Source organism: Schistocerca nitens, chromosome 6 (assembly GCF_023898315.1).
Source record: "Schistocerca nitens isolate TAMUIC-IGC-003100 chromosome 6, iqSchNite1.1, whole genome shotgun sequence".
Classification (NCBI taxonomy): Eukaryota; Metazoa; Arthropoda; class Insecta; order Orthoptera; family Acrididae; genus Schistocerca; species Schistocerca nitens.
In genome coordinates this window covers 393429029-393447840 of record NC_064619.1, presented here as the reverse complement: position 1 = coordinate 393447840, position 18812 = coordinate 393429029, and the positions used below count along the sequence as shown (strand labels likewise).

General features: G+C 39.7%; 1 protein-coding gene across 5 annotated transcripts in view; it reads left to right on the top strand.

The window, feature by feature from the left end:
* Positions 1–18812, top strand: part of LOC126263191 (E3 SUMO-protein ligase PIAS3) — a 266664-nt gene that overhangs the window by 109270 nt on the left and 138582 nt on the right. For all 5 annotated transcript variants that reach the window (XM_049960248.1, XM_049960247.1, XM_049960252.1 and 2 more), the window contains 2 exons: positions 15593–15717; positions 15801–15902. In XM_049960248.1, the coding sequence (XP_049816205.1) occupies positions 15593–15717; positions 15801–15902 (227 nt within the window). The remainder of the gene's footprint in view (positions 1–15592; positions 15718–15800; positions 15903–18812) is intronic.

The window sequence follows — 18812 nt, the reverse complement described above, 5'->3', positions numbered from 1 at the left end:
TCAAACTCACTGGTATTGGATACAGTTTGCAAAAGAATGGAGTGTCATCTTTGATTTTAAATTTACAAATATAGTCGCCGATATTACCTGGACAATCAGAAAATACCACTTCGTACTCCATTAAAATTTTATACAAATCTCCTCTTTGTTGATCGGTTAATATTAGGGATTCATTAGCTTTGTCTTGCTTATCAGTTCAATGTGTTCCTTGATCAACATTATCGATTTTTGGTGATAATTGTGCTGTAGCTGTTAATCACAGACACTGGTACTCCGTTGTTTGTTCCTCAGAGTGACTATTTGTCACAAAAGGTGTCCAGCATCTACTGCTCCCTTTACCAAAACAAAGAAGATGCACATCAAAGTTTAAGATGACTTTAAACTCTAACAACCAATCTAAACCAAACAGTATGTCTCTATTAATATTCTCTACAAACAACAGTGTTTGACGAAATAACATATTTCCAATACTGCAGTTCACCTGAGTTTCGTATTTTACAAGTTTACTTTTTGTTCCCGTTATCCCGATTATGTATACTCCAGTCACTGGCAATAACGGTAAGTGCTGTTTATTCTGTATAGAGTTAAAAAATGCGTTTGAGGTGAGTGATGCCTAACTTCTCGAATCTATAAATATGTTAACCTCGGAATTTTCCACTGTCCCTGCTATTATAGGTTGTGGGTTATTAGTAGCTAAATTTGGTTCTTCAAGCGACAACCATTCCTTTGTGGGTATTTTGTGCGTAAAATTAACATACTTATATGGAATACGGCCTCCTAATCTATTTCCATGACCTGGGCCCCAGCCCTGGATCCAGGTCGAACAAAGTTTTCCTCATTACTACTAATTACAGGTTGGTTACCGTAACAAGGTACTACATTTCTATTTTGTGTTTTTTGGTTACTTGTTACAAATTTTTGAGAAGTTACTGGATCTATATTTGAATGTGGATACTTCTTTTGATAATTACCATTACAACTTTTCTTATTGTACTGCTGTACTTTTGCTGAGTTTGCCTCATGCGTCTAAAAATTATTCCCGCTATTCTTTTTATAGTTCGAACTTTCACTTTGGTGTAAAGTTTCATTGCAGTTCTTATTTATTGCATCAAGTGCATCAACAAAAGACAACTACTCTTCTACCGTTTTCCAACCATTACTTAAGATGTCTTTTCTTGCATAGATGGGTACTTAAGATGTCTTTTCTTGCATAGATGGGCAATCATCTAATTAAAATACGTACCAATCCCTCTTCTTCCATTGGCTTATCTAAGTACTTCGCTTGTGTTAAATGCCAATCGAAATATTTCCTCATAGTACCCCAAGTATTATTGTTATATTTTGGGTCCCATATACCTGATATCAACTTTTCTTGAGCACAGCCAGACCAGTATTTCCAGGGTGTATACGACCTGGGACAACCGGGAGATCTGGGAAAAACCTGGGAATTTTTTCATCCGAGAGAAAACCGGCAAAAACCCGGGAATTGTTTAGAATTCTGGGAAATTTTCATTGTTTTAGTTTTCAGTTAAATTTTTGTGATTTTGACTGGTAAGAACCAGTACTCTAATAAAGGATATTACTGTATCCCACTACTGCAGAATAATATTGCAGCAACAAAATATGAACGAGAGAAAAAAAGAAAGAAAATAAAACTGGAGTTGCGAAGGAAATGCGCCATATACAACAACAAAACAGTGCTCATACAAGCGTCTGCCAACAGCAAAGTGTGTCAAAGGCTTTAGGAAGACTTCAATGCTTCATAACAACAATTTGCCTCCGATGAGCGTGATGTGGCAACTGTTTAAATTAGATTCGTTTGAGCAGTTGCAGCCGGGCTCTTGCGCATGCACAGTTGAGTTGCGTATGAGTAGTATCTTCTCCTGCTTCTGGCTACAGAAGTGTGGCTGGGCGCCACTGCTTAATATTGCCCCGGTTGGGAAATAATAGTAAATCCAGGGCTGATGCACAGAACAGTCTGAGTTGTTGTGGGGAGGTGGGTCAGCTCCACGTGACCTGTATTTACGTTCAGTGATTTTGTCGTTTCCTCTTCGTTTTTTGCTCTCACGTTAAATGATAACAAAACGGATTTTTGTGGCCGGGAGCTATCAAATGAATTAAAATACATTCGCATAATTACGGAAGGCCAAAATATGTTATTAGTTTCTGATATTATTTCCACCTTTCTGACAGTCAAACTTAATCGCCTTGCAGAACAATGAAGTTATTTTTGCCAGTTTGCTAAAGAGATTTGGCTTTCATTAATCTTTTCTCCTGAGGCAGTCAATTTATTTGAAACGAGTTATTTAATTTCACACTATTGGCTAGTTTCAATTGTTCGCTGCATTTCAAGTGCACGTATGGCATTATGCCATAATAAAGAACCAAACATGAGACAATACAGTACTGGTACTCCAAAAAAATTTACGTACGAGTGTGCATTTTAAGCCGAATTATGCATTTTAGTATGGTTCACGAAATTCCGACGCTCTTGAAGTATCCTCTGATGTCTTGTTTCTTTCATGACATAATGTAAGATCTTTTAATGTTTTACACGTACAAACATATATATGGGCTTTTCGCGACATCGTAGCTGCGCAAGCGCGTTGAGACCTGTTATCTGGCGCTCTGTTGCATCTACTGAAACGAACCTATTTCTAACAGGTCGCGGGAAAATATTGCGAATGTTGGTTTCAAAAGTGTTACATTCAAAGCAAATTTCCTTTTACGCAATATGAACCATGTGCGAGAATGTACGATGATTTTCTTAAATCACAAAGTGTTTGTCTCTGTTTTAAAAATCTACGCTTTGATGAAGACAATTAAAAATTTTACTGGCACATTTGTGTGATGTATCTTAAAGTGTATTATGCGCAAAAAAGAGAACATTATATGTGGAAGCTTAACTTCTCTTCCAGCTTATTAATCTTTGAGACCAATATTATATGTGAATGCTATGTATATTAATTTAAACCATTAATTTTTCTTATTTGTGTGTTCACGCTACTTAAGAGTGATATTGCTATTGGCTGACTATATCACATGTCCTATGCTGTCATCTGCTGGCGAAATCACGTAACATGAGCTATGACTGGTCTACAAAAGTGCATCATAATCTAGATTTCAATGCTTTGGAAAGTGTGTTGTTCGGCAGAATTCAAATTTATACCTTCGTAATACGAAAATATGTAACGTTCATGTTGCTGCACATCAAAGGTCTTAAAAAATCGTGTCCCACCCTGAGTTTCGTTTTCTAAAGTGCCGGGAAATTCTACGTCCGTATATAAAACCATAAACATTCAAAGAATTGATGAGTTTTACAGTGCTGAGGAATAACTTAACATGGAAAAAGTGTATTTTTACCCAGGAGAAAGTGTATTTTTAACCGGGAAAAATTCGGGAATTTTTTTTTCCTTGTCCACGTATGCACCATGATTTCTCTTTAAATTTCTTTTGAAAGTCCTCCCAAGAGGAAAAATTCTCAGTATTTACTGTACTCCATTCTGAGGCTTCCCCTAGAAGGTACCCCACAACAAATTCGATCTTCTTAGAATCTTCCCATTTTTTTTGGTAATGCTTGGTTAAACCTATTTAAGAACTGGGTCGAATGTACATTTCCGTACGGCTTAAATTTAGGGAATTGTCTAGATAACCCTGAATTAGCTCCCCATTGTAAATCAGCCACAGCTTCACTACTTACTATAACGTTAGGTGAAGATACCCTTTTTTCTACTTTATATTGGATAAGCTTAATCTCTTTCCACAGGTCGTCCATACCCTTCCTGGTATCATTAAGTTCAGAAGAAGGAATAGAGGATACATTCCTGGATGTTATTCTCTTGGTAGCTTTTCAATCTATAATTTCCCCAAATTGTTCCTCCAAACTAATTACTTTTATAATATCAGAGTTAGCTATTTTCTCTTTGAAATTTGTTTCTACATTATCTACCCATGTATTGACACCTGTAATTTGCGATTGAATGACTGGCATTAACTCATTCTACTTATCTACTCTCTCTTGTAAAGTATGTAACCCTTACATTATTATACTTAATACTGTACACTTTTTCAAAGGATCTTAACTTTTCAATAAGTTCAGATTCTATACTATTTGATCTTCCAACCTTTTTGAAAGATCCTGGAAGGTGTCATTCTGTTTCTTACTTAGGTCAGCAATCATATGATTTATGTAAATAGTCAAAGAGTTTGTCAACTCATTCTTTAGATCTGCTTTTAAATTCTCTACTTTAGTACATACAGCATTGAACTCAGTCTTCAAAGCGCTAATGCCTTCGCGCAGATTGCTAAATTCTTCACTTTGAGAGTCAATCTTGGCACTAAACAAACCTAAATTTGTCATTTGAACATTTAGAGTTTTCCTCTGAGCATTTAAAGCGTCACTCTGGGTTTTTAATTGAGAATTTACTAAGCTTAGTTCTTTATTTAGTCGCACTTTGTGCTTTGATTAAATTTACCAATTCAGCCCAGTCAGGCACTTCTTTGCTAATTTTCATGGCCATAGCGGGGTCTTGAATTTCTCCAACCTGTTGTATATTTTCCATACTCTTGTATGCTTTAGCTCTTGTAAGCCTTTAAAACTAACTTTAAATATGACAGCTACATAAATAAAATTCACTCAACAGTATTTTGTACCACTTCGTACTGAAGTAATGAATTTTTGTTTCACGCTCATCCGGCGTAGAATTCTCATAGTGTAGGTGAGCGGATGTGGAGGCAGGTCAACATAGGTGAACAGCAGCTGGTGCCCGCAGCGTCGGTTGTACATTGGTTCCTGCGTCTGCGTCCCTGCAACGTGTATGAGAGCTGTACGCTTCCCGCACTGGATCTTCTTGGTTGGAGCAATTTAGGCATATTTCTACTTAGACAAATGCATCGAAATCTTCTTTGCTGTTTTATCGTTGTGAATTTTTCATGTCTTCACCATTTTTCATTCAAATTTTGCTCCATGAGATACCTGAACATATTCCAATGTCTCAGAATAAATCCCTTGTCGTATTATGTTTGTTTGCTATGGCAAAACAGAAAAGCTTCTTTTCTTGATTTTGACTGAAAATTTGTGTTTTTTCGGTTCTGTCATACAGGTCACCACGTTCTAACTTTTTGATGACTTAAAGTGCGAGTTTGGGTCTGTGTAATACTGGTTTATTTCCCCAAACCACATCCCACTTCTTTACGAGATGACTTACTTGGGGTTTGCAGCCACTCTTCTTTACTGGATACCCAGCTGTGGAAACTCTCTTGACTTTTTCTCCGTTGAATAACACTAGGTACAGAAACTTTCAAACCTCTTTCTACTAGTGAAATAAGTAGCCATACAAACTTTGCATTTCGTAAATCAACGATGTATTTGACTTTCAAGCACAATAAAAATTCTCACTTCAAACTTAATATGTAACTTCATTAAGTCTCTCGTACAGTCGTATGTTAGAAACAAATTGATTTACATTCGAAAGTAAGTCTGCTTAGACACCATGACTTCCAGAAAAGGAGATTGAAAAAAGTCTTGCCTCTAACAAGGCTGAGTCAAGAGTCTATATGAGAACTTTTTCAGCTGTTGTAGTTTCACACAACAATAGTCAGTGACACAATAAGCACAAAGCTGCATATAGATTCCGTGGGTCTTCCATACACACTCACAAATCATCTATGGATTTCCCGACAGGTACTTGTTAGTGCTGTTTCGACTGCCGCATCTACTTTCTTCCCGCGACTGATTTTAAACCTGCACACAGAAATGTGACATGCAGTAGGTAGGATTTTACTATCCCACTCTCTCTTGAACCTTTACAGGTTGTAGTGGAATTGCTCAAATCTGTGGGTCAAATAATATCTGTGGAGACAAGTTGCAGCATGTGGACAAAAACGTGTTTGAGTCAGCTGTTTGTTCACTCATGCGTTTCTCATCTGTGTGTGCAGAGTGAATTGTAAAATGGCAGAGACAAGTAAGTTTTCTAGAAGGTGATGGCCGAATTTATCAAAGTATATAGAATCATATGTTTGTGGAGAGTTAAAAGCAGGGAATACATAATAGGGATAAAAAGACAGCTGCTTATAATTCTGTAACTGAGAAATCCATGGAGCTGTATCTGTGGCAAGTGGTACATAATAAAAATAAAATTAATTTTGAACTGTTTACCGCAAAGAGGTAACCGAAGTAACGAAATTAATTTGAACTGGTGTTGGGAGAGTGCTAGCTACTTTAACTCTGTACAGTCCTATGTCATAATCTAATGTGGGTTGCGAAGCATAGCAAAAAAAGTAGGCAGGAGGGTGTGCACAATGAGGAAATCAAAGAAAATCTGGGAATGAACTCTATAGATGTAGCAGTCAGGGCGAACAGGCTTAGATGGTGGGGTCATGTTACATGCATGGGAGAATCAAGGGTACCCAAGAGACTCATGGGTTCAGCTGTAGAGGGTGAGGGTAGGAGGAGTCGGGGTAGACCAAGGAGAAGGTACCTGGATTCGGTTAAGAATGATTTTGAAGTAATAAGCTTAACATAAGAAGAGGCACCAATGTTAGCACTGAATAGGGTATCATGGAGGAATTTTATAAGAGGCACTATGCTCCAGACTGAACACTGAAAGGCATAATCAGTCTTAAATGATGATGATGATGATGATGATGATGACCATATGTTCTAAAGAAGAGTGTAGTCATAATACTGTGTCAAGCTGATAATGGAAAATCTTGGAACAGTGTCTTCAGGGACATAGTTATTATTATACATCTTTTACTTTCTAATATAATATGTGGTTCATGATGAATAATTTAGAGGTGAACTGCAGAATTCAGTACCACAACACAGTACCAAAACTAGGCCGTTGGAATAATTACGCCCAGGCTGAAGTGAGAGTGGTGGTGTATTGCTGTAAAGAGTCTGCATCCCGAACAAATACATTTTACTCGAATACCAAGACTATATGGGAGGGACCATTTGACATGGAAAAAGATGGCAACTGTCAAAATGTATGTACTGTTGTTTGTTAGTAGGTTTGTTGTGGCCGGAAGTGTGTAGCTGGCCTTTGGTGAGGATGAGATCAACACCAAGGAAAGTGGCATGGGATTCAGAATAGGACCATGAGAAACGTAATTGGAGAAGGTATTTAGAGATTCCAGGAATTTTAACAGGACAGCCTCACCATGAGTCCATATGGCAAAGATGTCATCAATATATCTAAACCAAACCAGGGACTGAAGGCTTATGGATCCCACAAAAGCTCCCTCCAAGTGACCCATGAAAAGGTTGGCATAGGAAGGAGCCACCGTGGTTCCCATGGCCGTACCCCTGATGTGTTTGTATGCCTGCACCTCAAAGGTGAAGTAGTTGTAGGTCAGTATAAAGTTGATCAGGGTGAGCAAGAAGGATGTCAGGCTTGAATCAGTGGGTGTTGATTGAGGAAATGTCCAGCAGCTGACAGACAGACCATGTACATGGGGGGTGTTGGTATAGAGGCAGATGGCATCAGTGGTGACAAGCAAGGTGTGTGGTGGGAGTGGGGTGGGCACGGATTTCAGACAATCTAGGAAATAGTTAGTATCTTTAATATAGGAGGGAAGTCTTTGTATATGGGTTGAAGGTGTTGATCAACTAAAGCAGATATATGTTTGGTGGGTGCTTTGAAGACAGCAACTATAGTACAGCCAGGATGATTGGGTTTGTGAACCTTAGGAAGAAGGTAAAAGGTGAGGGTGTGAGGTTTAGTTGTGATAATAAGTTCTATGGATTGAGGTGTAAGTCTCTGTGAGGGGCCTGAGGTTTTTAGGAGGGACTGCGATGGGATCTTGATGGCAGATGCTGTAAGTATAGGTATTGGACAACTGGTGTAGACCTTCACTAAAACACTCCTGTCAGTCAAGTACCACAGTGGTATATGGGAGGATAATGATGGAGTCATCAGCTTATCAGCTTTTAGAGCCTAGAGTTCTGCAGAGGACAGGATAGGGTCATGTTGTAAGGACCTAAGGAAAGGTTGTGAAGCAATGCTGGATGTGAGGAATTCTTGGAAGGCTTGTAAGGAATGATTCTGAGGTAGTGGTGGTGGTGGATCAAGTTAGGATCGTAGTTGGAACTGTTCAGGGCAGTTTTCAATGTCAGGTTTGCTGTTGGAAAGGTTTTGGGATTGGGTTGCAAAGTGATATTTCCAGTTGACATCACATGTAAAGGAAAGTACATCCTCCACAAAAGCAGTGTTGTTAAATACAGGTTTAGGGCTGAGATAGTGAGACCTTTGGATAATTCGTGGAGGGGGGGGGGGGGGGGGGTGGCGGGAGTGCTTTGGACTAGAGGTCAAGAACACTGTACTGTTGTGTGTTGTGACTGTTCTTGTGATTATGAGAGGTCCGGGAGGCAGTGGTGAAGGCTATGGGATATTAAGTAGGTTCGCCAAGCTCGGTTTGTAGGAGAGGAGTGGTGGTTGATGGTGTGGCTGTATGGGGACCTGCAGAGGGACAGGAAGGAAAACACCGCTATTGAGGCATGTTAGGAGAAGGTGGGATAGCTTTTTGAGGTGAAGTTTGACATGTTGTTGCAGTCTGAAGTTGGTTTGGCAGATGACACCATCCAAGGAAACAAGAGGGGCAGGCAACTGCAGAATTTTGTAGAAGGAGAGAAGATGGTGGAGTGCAAACTGGCAGATGAGGCATATAGGTCACAGATTAGTCAGATAAGTTAAAGAGATTGCTGTATTTGAAACTGTAAAACAGGCTGGTCTAGAGTAAGATTACATCCAGAAACAGGGTTTTTCAATATTTCAAGAAACAGAATGTGGGACCTTAATTTTGATAGTGCAAAAGAATGTTTTCAAAAAGAACAGATGTAATATGTGATGGGATTCATCATGGCAAGAGAGAATGGTTTGGAGTGTTGGAAATGGTGGGAGTGGCAAAAACGAGAGGCAGAGAGTTGAAAAAGATAGAAAAATGGAAGAAAAACATAGAAAAATTTTGGAAAAAATCGGAAAAATTCACACCCAAAAATCATGAGACCACACTATGGTTAACAAGAGGCAATGAGTGGACGAGAACTTCTCATTACAAGAATAGTCGATTTAACCCAAAAAAATTATTGGAAAAGAAAAAGCAATAGGCAAAGACGTGAAAGGAGATGAAATTTTGTAAAACTGGCCAGGTGTTGATTAACACCTGTAACCCATAGTAAAGATACCAACCATTTCCTAGATCATCCGAAATCCGTGCTCATCCCACTCCCATCGCACACCTTGCTTATCACCATTGATGCCAGCTCCCTCTATACAATCATCCCTCATGTACATAGTCTGTCTGCTGCAGAACATTCCCTCAGTCAACACCCACCTGATTCCAAGCCTAAGATATCATTCTTGCTCACCTTAATCAACTTTATACTTACCAACTATTACCTCACCTTTGAGGGGCAGACATACAAGCAGATCAGGGGTACAGCCATGGGAACAAGGATGGCTCCTTCGTATGCCAACCTCTTCATGGGTCACTTGGAGTGTGTTTCCTGGGATCCATGGACTCATGGTGAGGCTGACCTTTTAAAATTCCTGGAATCTCTGAATACTTTCTCCCAATTAAATTTCAAATAGTCCTATTCCGAATCCCATGCCACTGTCCTTGATGTTGATCTCATCCTCACCGAAGGCCAGCTATACAGTTCCGTCCACATCAAGGCTACTAACAAACAACAGTACTTACATTTTGACGGTTGCCATCCTTTCCATGTAAAACGTTGCCTCCCATACGACCTTGGCATTCGAGGCAAACATTTGTTCGAATGCAGACCTTTACAGCAATACACCACCACTCTCACTTCTGCCTGGACATAATTATCCCAACGGCCTAGTTCAAAAGCCCCGGGCCATCACATCCAATACATATATTCAGCTAATTATTTTTCAAATGAACTCAATTTCAGTGTTCAAGCTTAATTTGAACCCAAGTTGTAAACAAATCAGCATCTTTCTGCAAGCTGAAAATTGTATTCCTTTTATGTTTTTGAGGACCCTATTACTCACAAAGGGAGGCCATGATGTTGGGATCAGGGATTCACTTCAAACTTTGTATACCTTTAGTAGGCCATTAAAACAACATAATGCGAAAGTAGTAAGGTACAATACTCTGGCAATTCCAAGACAATCACAAGAGAAGCTTTATGCGTCTGTTATGTAAGTCGTGTATCTGTGCAAAGGTGCCAGCTGTAAGAATTCGTTCTGGTTATATTGTTATAGTTTTTGTGCATGGCAAGATGGTTGTGGATGAGGCAATGGTTCAAATCCTGCCAACACTCATTTTTTAATCTGTATTTTTTTATCACTGGTCTCATTATTAATTTATATGACATTTGAAAGGTGTTTTAATTAAAAAAGCCGACAAGCATTTTCATGAAGTTGTGAATTTCACATTCTGTTTACTATTTGTAATTACATATCAAGAAATAGGGACAGGCTTGGAAAGCCCAAGTCAAACTTTGATAAGTAATGATGCGAATGATGTTATTCCCAATCAGTAATATGTATGTTAACCGGGGACCTAGAAACGACAGAAAGGATCCGTCCCCACCGCAACCGCAGTGGTACACAACCCCACGACGTCTACCACAATCCACTTCACCCCACCACCTCCCCACACCGAACCCAGGGTTATTGTGCGGTTCGGTACCCAGTAGATCCCCACCCATCCAGGGAACATCTCGCACCAGACGAGTGTAACCCCTATGTTTGCGTGGTAGAGTAATGGTGGTGTACGCGTATGTGGAGAACTTGTTTGCGCAGCAATCGCCGACATAGTGTAGCTGAGGCGGTATAAGGGGAACCAGCCCGCATTCATCGAGGCAGATGGAAAACCACCTAAAAACCATCCACAGACTGGCCAGCTCACTGGACCTCGACACAAGTCCGCCGGGCGGATTCGTGCCAGGGATCAGGCGCTCCTTCCCACTCCGGAATCAGTAATATAGTAGGTCACAGTGTGCCAGACCAAAAGAATAATGTAGAATTATTTGTCAGATGTGCTCTCGACTTAAAACATTGCAGGATGCTATTGGTTATTCAGACATGGAAAACATTAATTGAAACTTCATGCAAACACAAGTGGTTTTTTTTCCATTATATTACCTATCAAATGTCATATAAATTAAATAATTTCACCAGTGATATATATATATATATATATATATATATATATATATATATATATATATATTTAAAGACCAAATATGTCTGCTTGTGTCTGTATGTGTGGATGGATATGTGTGTGTGTGCGAGTGTATACCTGTCCTTTTCCCCCTAAGGTAAGTCTTTCCGCTCCCGGGATTGGAATGACTCCTTACCCTCTCCCTTAAAACCCACATCCTTTCGTCTTTCCCTCTCCTTCCCTCTTTCCTGATGAGGCAACAGTTTGTTGCGAAAGCTTGAATTTTGTGTGTATATTTGTGTTTGTTTGTGTGTCTATCGACCTGCCAGCGCTTTTGTTTGGTAAGTCTCATCATCTTTCTTTTTATATATATATATATATATATATATATATATATATATATATAAGCTGTAGGGGAATTCAAACTGTCGCGTCACCCATAACTCTCTTGTCGTGCTCAAACGATAACCACTAGACCACAATGAATTCTTACAATCGGCACCTTTGCACAGGTACATGATTTACATAATAGACTTGTAACTTCTCCGGTGATTTTCTTGGAATTGATGGAGTAGTGCGCTTTACTACTTTCATATAATGTTGTTTAATGGCTTACTAAAGATGTACAAAGTTTGGAGTAATCCATGATCCCAGCATCGTGGCCTCCTCTTGCCGGTAACTTTTCGTCAGAAAAATGTTAAAAATTGTTTTGTGTTAATATTTTTGAATACTACATGCATACTTAATTTTAACAAATCTAAGAGGCTCAGGTTGAAATCATACTTTCATTTGTTGATTTGACATAAAATGATCCAGTTAGAAAGTTTTTGAAGGTATTTGCTTGGAGTATAGCCTTGTACAGAAGTGAATCTTGTACAGTTAAGCAGTTCAGCCAAGATGATAATAGAAGCTTTTGGATTGTGATGCTAAAGACGAATGGGTCATTTCTTGTCAAATCAATCACAGGTTCCCACCTTACCAACTCTAGTTTTGTGAAAAAGTTTACCATAGCTGCTGGCTAAAATTGGGGACATATTTTACATTTGGCTTATGCATTTTTTCAGTAAATTTTATATCTGTATTGTAAATGAGCCGTTATGTCTTTGTATTTCTTATGGACTTTACTTTTGATGCCAACAGATGGCACCATGTGTTATGTATTTTATTTCTTGGTGTCTTTTTTTCCCCCTCTCTCACCTATTTTAAATCTGTTTTTCATTTACGTTGACTTCAACTGTCACTATTTGTTTTGCTTTATTCTATTATGGAAGGATAGATTGCTATTCACCATATAGTGGAGATGTTGAATTGGCAGCAGGCACAACAAAAATATTGCTAAATAAGTGAGCTTTTGGCCAAAAGGCATTTCTTCTGAATTAGACGACATACTCATATTCATGCAAATGCAACTTGCACTTACGTGACCACTGTTTCTGACTGCTGGGGCTAGACTGCAAGCAACAACGCACGATGGAGAAGGAATCTGGGTGGTGGTGGGGGTAACAAGGAGGCTAGTGTGGGGAGGGGAAGGGATAGCAGGGTAAGAATAGGGGACAGTAAAGCACTGCTTGTGGGAGCATTCAGCGACAAAGCGGGAAGAGGATAGGGCAGGAAGGTGCAGTCAGGATGTTGGACGGAGGGTGGGGATGTAAAAGGAGAGAGGTAAAATGACAGTGGATGCATTGATGGAAAAGAAGGCTGTGTAATGCTGGAGTGGAAACAGGGAAGGGGATAAGTGGGAGGGGATAAACCTGGTGTAACTGAAATGTGCAGTTTTAGCTCAATCCTCTCAACATTGTAAAAGTGTTAATGACCCAACTGCCACGTGGCTTGAAATAAAATTGACAACCTGAGCTTTGTTGTGATCCTTTAACGTTCTTAACCTTTTAAGCATTCTAAATATTGTTCTTAATTTTATCTTGCAATTTCTATATTCTCTTTGACATTTCAGATAATAATTTTATCTCATTGAGTTATTTGTAACTTGTGTTCTGTGTACTCCTTATTTTCTTGCTTTTTGTTATATGTCCAGGCTGGTTCTTCCAGCATTATACAATTTTGCATACAACTTAGATACATAGTTTTCATCTCTCCTGTGAAAGTACAGATTATTTAATAGCATCAGTTAAACTAACAGTGGTGCAATATATTTTGCTGACCATAATTGGCTTTGCTTTTGCCTGTATGCTGTGCATATGTTGTAACACAACATTGATATGCCTTACGATGCAGACATTAGAATAGATAATGTCTGTAATTGAAGTACACGATGGAGAATTATGCTGAGTAATGTTTATTCAAGAAAGGACATGTCAAGTAAACGTAAGGTGGTCATACAAGGTTCATTTAAAATGCAGGCAGAAATTTCCCATATGAAATGCAGTTAAGTTACATTGAGAGCGTTATGAGAATGATAGCAAAATCTCTGAACTAAATTGTTGTCAGAGATATGCAAAAGCAAAAACTAAGTCTATTCCGTAATCACAATACTCGAACATTCACCACCTCAAGTTCAGAATGATGATTCACAAATTAACACACATGGTTCAAAGAATAGTAACTCATACTGTGTCTATTCTCAGTTCTGTAAATCAAGCAGAAAAAGTTAGAGCCCTACTCAGGAGCACATTCAGACCTCTCAAAATGCAAAGTCCCTTCAGATGTTAAAGTATGGTAGTAGCTGTTCACTGCCCAGAATCTATCACTTATATGTCTGAATCACACGCGTTGCCACAGGTTTGTCTTCTTCTACCACCGATGTAAAAGTGTCCCAGAATTGCTCCCTTGAGCCCTTCTCTCGAGAAACTCCCAGTCTGCTCTTGCCTCCCTTAGTACGGCACTACTGTCTGTTTTTCCATTGGCTGAAGGCCTTCCCCACCAAAAATACATTGTTCTTGCATGCTACAGTCATGATTTGACTCATCTTCACCACTTCCCAGACTAAACTATAATATTACAACAATATTTAAATAAAAAAATGTTGTAAACATTCAGTCACACTCAGGTATTCACAACAATTACAAATAAAGGATTGTTCATAAATAAGCTAGTGTTCTTGCCAAGTGTGCTCACATCAAGTGACAACAAATTGTCATTAAATATTATTTAAACAATTATTTATGCCTTCTGGATAGAAGCACCTTTTGGTTCTCTTTTAAATTGTGGTGTCTGCTAACACATGTGATAGACCACTTTCAAATTAGCACAGCTTTTTAATAGCACTTGCAATCAACATTTAAATAAAGTTACTGGTAAAGTAGTAAACTGTTCATTAAATAACTACACAAGTATGACAATATGTGAGGTATTCATTAGCTGTGTAAATGTGGTGAATACGGTGTTCTGATAGACATTAGCGTAACAAAAAGGTTGTGAAATATGTCATAAGTCAGTATAAAAATAGAAGGAGTGGTGTTCAGGGATGATATCTATTGTGCAATCAAATTGTGAGATATCGCATGTTAAAATCACATGAAGCGTTTAAAAATTGTTAATTCAGATATTCATTTTGAAAATGTTTATTTGATGTGAAATATTATCTTCTGTAGGTTTAAAGATATTGAAATACAATTGTGTTGTTAGATACACCTCATTTTTCTGAGATTGCAGATGTATTCAGATTTGCATTAATATGTAACTGTGATTTCCTGTGAGAGTTCAGAGAGCTGTAACATAGCAATTATTAAGATTGCCTGACAGTCGCCATTTCCTGAGGGGAGAGGAGATTGTCATTGCCAAAATTCCCCATACTGGGATTAATCCACATCTGTACATTTGTTGGTTCAGCTGGAGCAGCTGCGGCAGCCTGTCTGGAGTCCCGATCGTGCTAGCATTCAGCTGTACATAAAATCTATTTTACCTCATACCAGTTCTAGGTGCCCAGTTAGGTTTCCTTCATATGTTTGACATTACACCCTGCAGATCATTGTTGCAGAACTTGAAGAAAATGCCAGAAGAAATATTTTCTCAAGCTGTAGGCTATTTTTGGTAATTTAAACATCTAGTTAATATAGAAATACAGAGTTTTATTTGAAATCCTTTTAGAGTTAGCTGGCATTTCACTGTTACAACTGACTGCCGCAGAAGCTTACAGGTTTTGCGAGAGGTTGGTTGATATTTGAAATACTTTTGTTGCGATAATTAGATAAAATTCTAGTTTTCCTCTGTCACTGTATTGCCAATAAAGATAAGACTGTGTATGACTAAAATTTCTGTATGTTCAGCTTTCAAAGTTGTATCAAAAGAAAAAAAAATGTATCTGTGAAACAGTGTGATTGATCCAAGGCATTCAATTTAGTGGCTGTCAAGATGATCTTGGTACAAGAGTATGTGCTGAGCTTTCCAGCATAATGGATTATGAATTTTGTTGTGAACAGAAGCAGTTTTTGGTAATACTTCAGTTACATTTTCTGTTCGTTTACGTTTATTACATTGAATAATTTTTTCTTTCCAGTTCCTCAAGGTTCACAAAGGTTACAGGAAAATAATTACGTTTTCCATCTCACACCACAACAAGCTACTGATGTTGCAACTTACAGAGATGTTCGCCCCAACACAAAAGTAGACTATGTTATTCAGGTATTTATCGTTAGCTGTTTCTTCAGTTAAATAACTTCACTCTTTTCATGTCTTTCAAAACTTCAGTGCCTCCATTGTTTCAGGTTCAGATGAGGTTCTGTTTGTTAGAAACCTCTTGTGAACAGGATGACTTCTTCCCTCCAGGACTTTCTGTGAAGGTGAATGGACGAATGTGTCCCTTGCCTGTAAGTACCAAAAAAAAAAAAAAAAAAAGTTTTAAAAGCTATTTATACATTACAAAAATGAATGGCAGAGAAAAGGAAAGAATTTTGAGATTATCAGTAAATTAATTCTAAAAAAAAAAGGTCTCTTTTTTCCCATCGAATATTTGTTAACTAAGTGCAGTGCTTTGCTATTTCCTCTACTTGAGAAACCTCGACAGTACATCTGAAAGAGAAGTTGAAAAGTATGGTTATCATGCTCGTTCACTTTATGCAAATGGTGACCAGGTATTTACAGATCTTCCACGTATCTCTCTCAGACTAATGTCCAATATGTGCAGGGTTATGGTTCTGAGTGAATGCATATATATACTGGTATCAAAAATTGAGTTGCTAAAAATAAATGTAGCCACCATGCAGTTGGGCAATGTAACATTTCGTTTAAACAATGGAAAGTCCAGGCTGGAATAATGACATATTACGAAAAGCATAGAGTGCTATTCACCATATAGTGGAGATGTTAAAATGTACACACAACAAAAAGACTACTAAACAGGTAAGTTTTTCGCCAGAAGGCCCTCTTCTGAAATAGAAACACACACACACACACACACACACACACACACACACACACACACACACACACAGCTCACACTCACTTGATGTCCGTCTCTGACTGCCAATGCCAGACTGCAAACAACTGTGCATGATGGGAGAAGCAATTTGGATGGTGGAAGTAAGGAGGAGGCAGTGAGGGAGAGGGATAGCAGGGTAAGGCTGGGACACAGTGAAATGCTATTTGTGGGAGCATACAGGGATGAAGTGAAGAGAGGGTAGGGCAGCAGGTGCAGTTGGGAGGTTAGATGGACGGCGGGAAGGGGGGGGGGGGGGGTTCGGTAAAGGGAAGACCTAAGAAGACTGTGTGTGCGCTTGTGGAATAGAAGTTGGTTTAGTGCTGGAGGGGGGAACAGAGAAGAGGGTAGGGGGGGTGAAGGACAATAACTAAGGGTGATTGAGGCCAGGAGGGTTACAGGAACAAAGGATATATTGCAGGGAGTGTTCACACCTGCGCAGTTCAGAAAAGCTGGTGTCGGTGGGAGGGATTCAGATGACACAGGCAATAAAGCGGTCATTAAAATGAAGAACATTGTATTGGACAGCTTGCTCTGCAACTGGGTGGTCCAGCTGTTTCTTGGCTGTAGTTTGTCGGTGGCCATTCAGGTGGACGGACTTCCTGTTGGTTGTAATGCTCACGTAGAATGCAGCACAGTGGCTACAACTTAGTTTGACACGTCGAGTTTCACAGGTAGCCCTACCTGTGATGGGAAAGGGGATGGTTGTGACCAGATTGGAGTTGGTGGGGGGATGGAGGATTTATGGAACAGGTCTTGCATCTAGGTCTATTACAGGGATAAGAGCCATGAGGGAATGGTTGGAAGCAGAGATATATAGGGATGCACAGTGGATTCAGTGGGTGGCAGAGTACCACTGTGGGAGGAGTGGGGAGGATAGTGGGTAGGACATTCTGGACATTCCTCATTTCAGGGTATGATGAGAGGTAGTCGAAACACTGGTGGAGGATGTGATTTAGTTGCTTCAGTCATGGGGTGTACGGAGTCATGAGGTGAATGCTCCTGTGTGGCCGATGGTAGGACTTCAGGAGGTGGTGGGTGGCTGGAGAGATAAAGCACAGAAGATATGTTTCTGTACGAGGTTGGGAGGGTAATTGTGGTCTGTGAAGGCCTCAGTGAGACCATTGGTATTCTTCAAGAGGGATTGCACGTCACTACAGATGCAACCACCAAGTCCTTCTGCCAGCTATCAGATTTATCCACTTATAAACTCTTCCACTGTGACCCCACTCCAGAAATCCAGCAGGATATATAGTCTCTCCTTAAATCCTTAGGCCCATCCCAGAACCGCTAGCAAAATATCTCTTTGCCGATGATTACAGTGGCTGCGCTAGTGTTTATCATAGAGTGTTGGGGCTTTTCCTTTATGTTCCTGTACAGCCCTCCCCAGAGCCTATCTACCTCCTCTCCCCTACCACTACGCACACTCCTGCCTTCTACATGCTTCCTAAAGTGTATAAACCTGCCCCCACTGAAAATATCTCTGCTCGTAGACAAACACCTGTAGCCTATCACCTGCAACCTACCCTCCAGTATAGAAGATACCAACCATATCTTCCACTAACTCCTCACAGTTTCTGTTTCTTTACCACACAGTGTCCTGCTAGTCACTGCTGATGCTACTTCCCATTACACTAACATCCCTAATGCCCACGGCCTAGCCACTATTGAACACTACCTTTCCCAATCCCCAAAGGAATCCAAACCTGCAAGCTCCTTCTTGGTCACTGTGATGAACTACATCATCACCCACAATTACTTCTCCTTTGAAGGCATCAGATAGAGACAAATCTGGGGTATGGCAATGGGCACCCACGTAGTACTGTCCTATGCCAACCTACACATGGGCCATCTATAGCAGAGGTTCTCAAATTGTGGTACGTGACCCCAAGGAGGGTGGCGGGGGGAGCAATGGTATTCAAGTGGGGTGCGTTATGTTAGGAAAAAAAAATGTATTCTTATTAACAAACAATTAGGTTTATCTTTTCTTGAACAAACTACATGCCACTGATCTGGTTTGAATTTCTCCTGGCATCAGTGTTAATGCCAGATGTGGTCGACGACAGTGAAACCGCTGTCACATTTTCAGCATTGTTTGAAATGATTGGTCGAGCTGTGCGACTTCCTTCAATGCCACCTAGGAACAAAGCCTACACACGAGCTGAGTAGGCTTTGTTCCTAGGTGGCATTGCTTCCTTTGATAGTCAGCGGAATATCCTTTGACGCCTGCACCATTACTGTTCCTGTAACTATCCCGTGCAGTGCAAGGTTTGACTCGTGTATCTCAACACATCCTCATAGT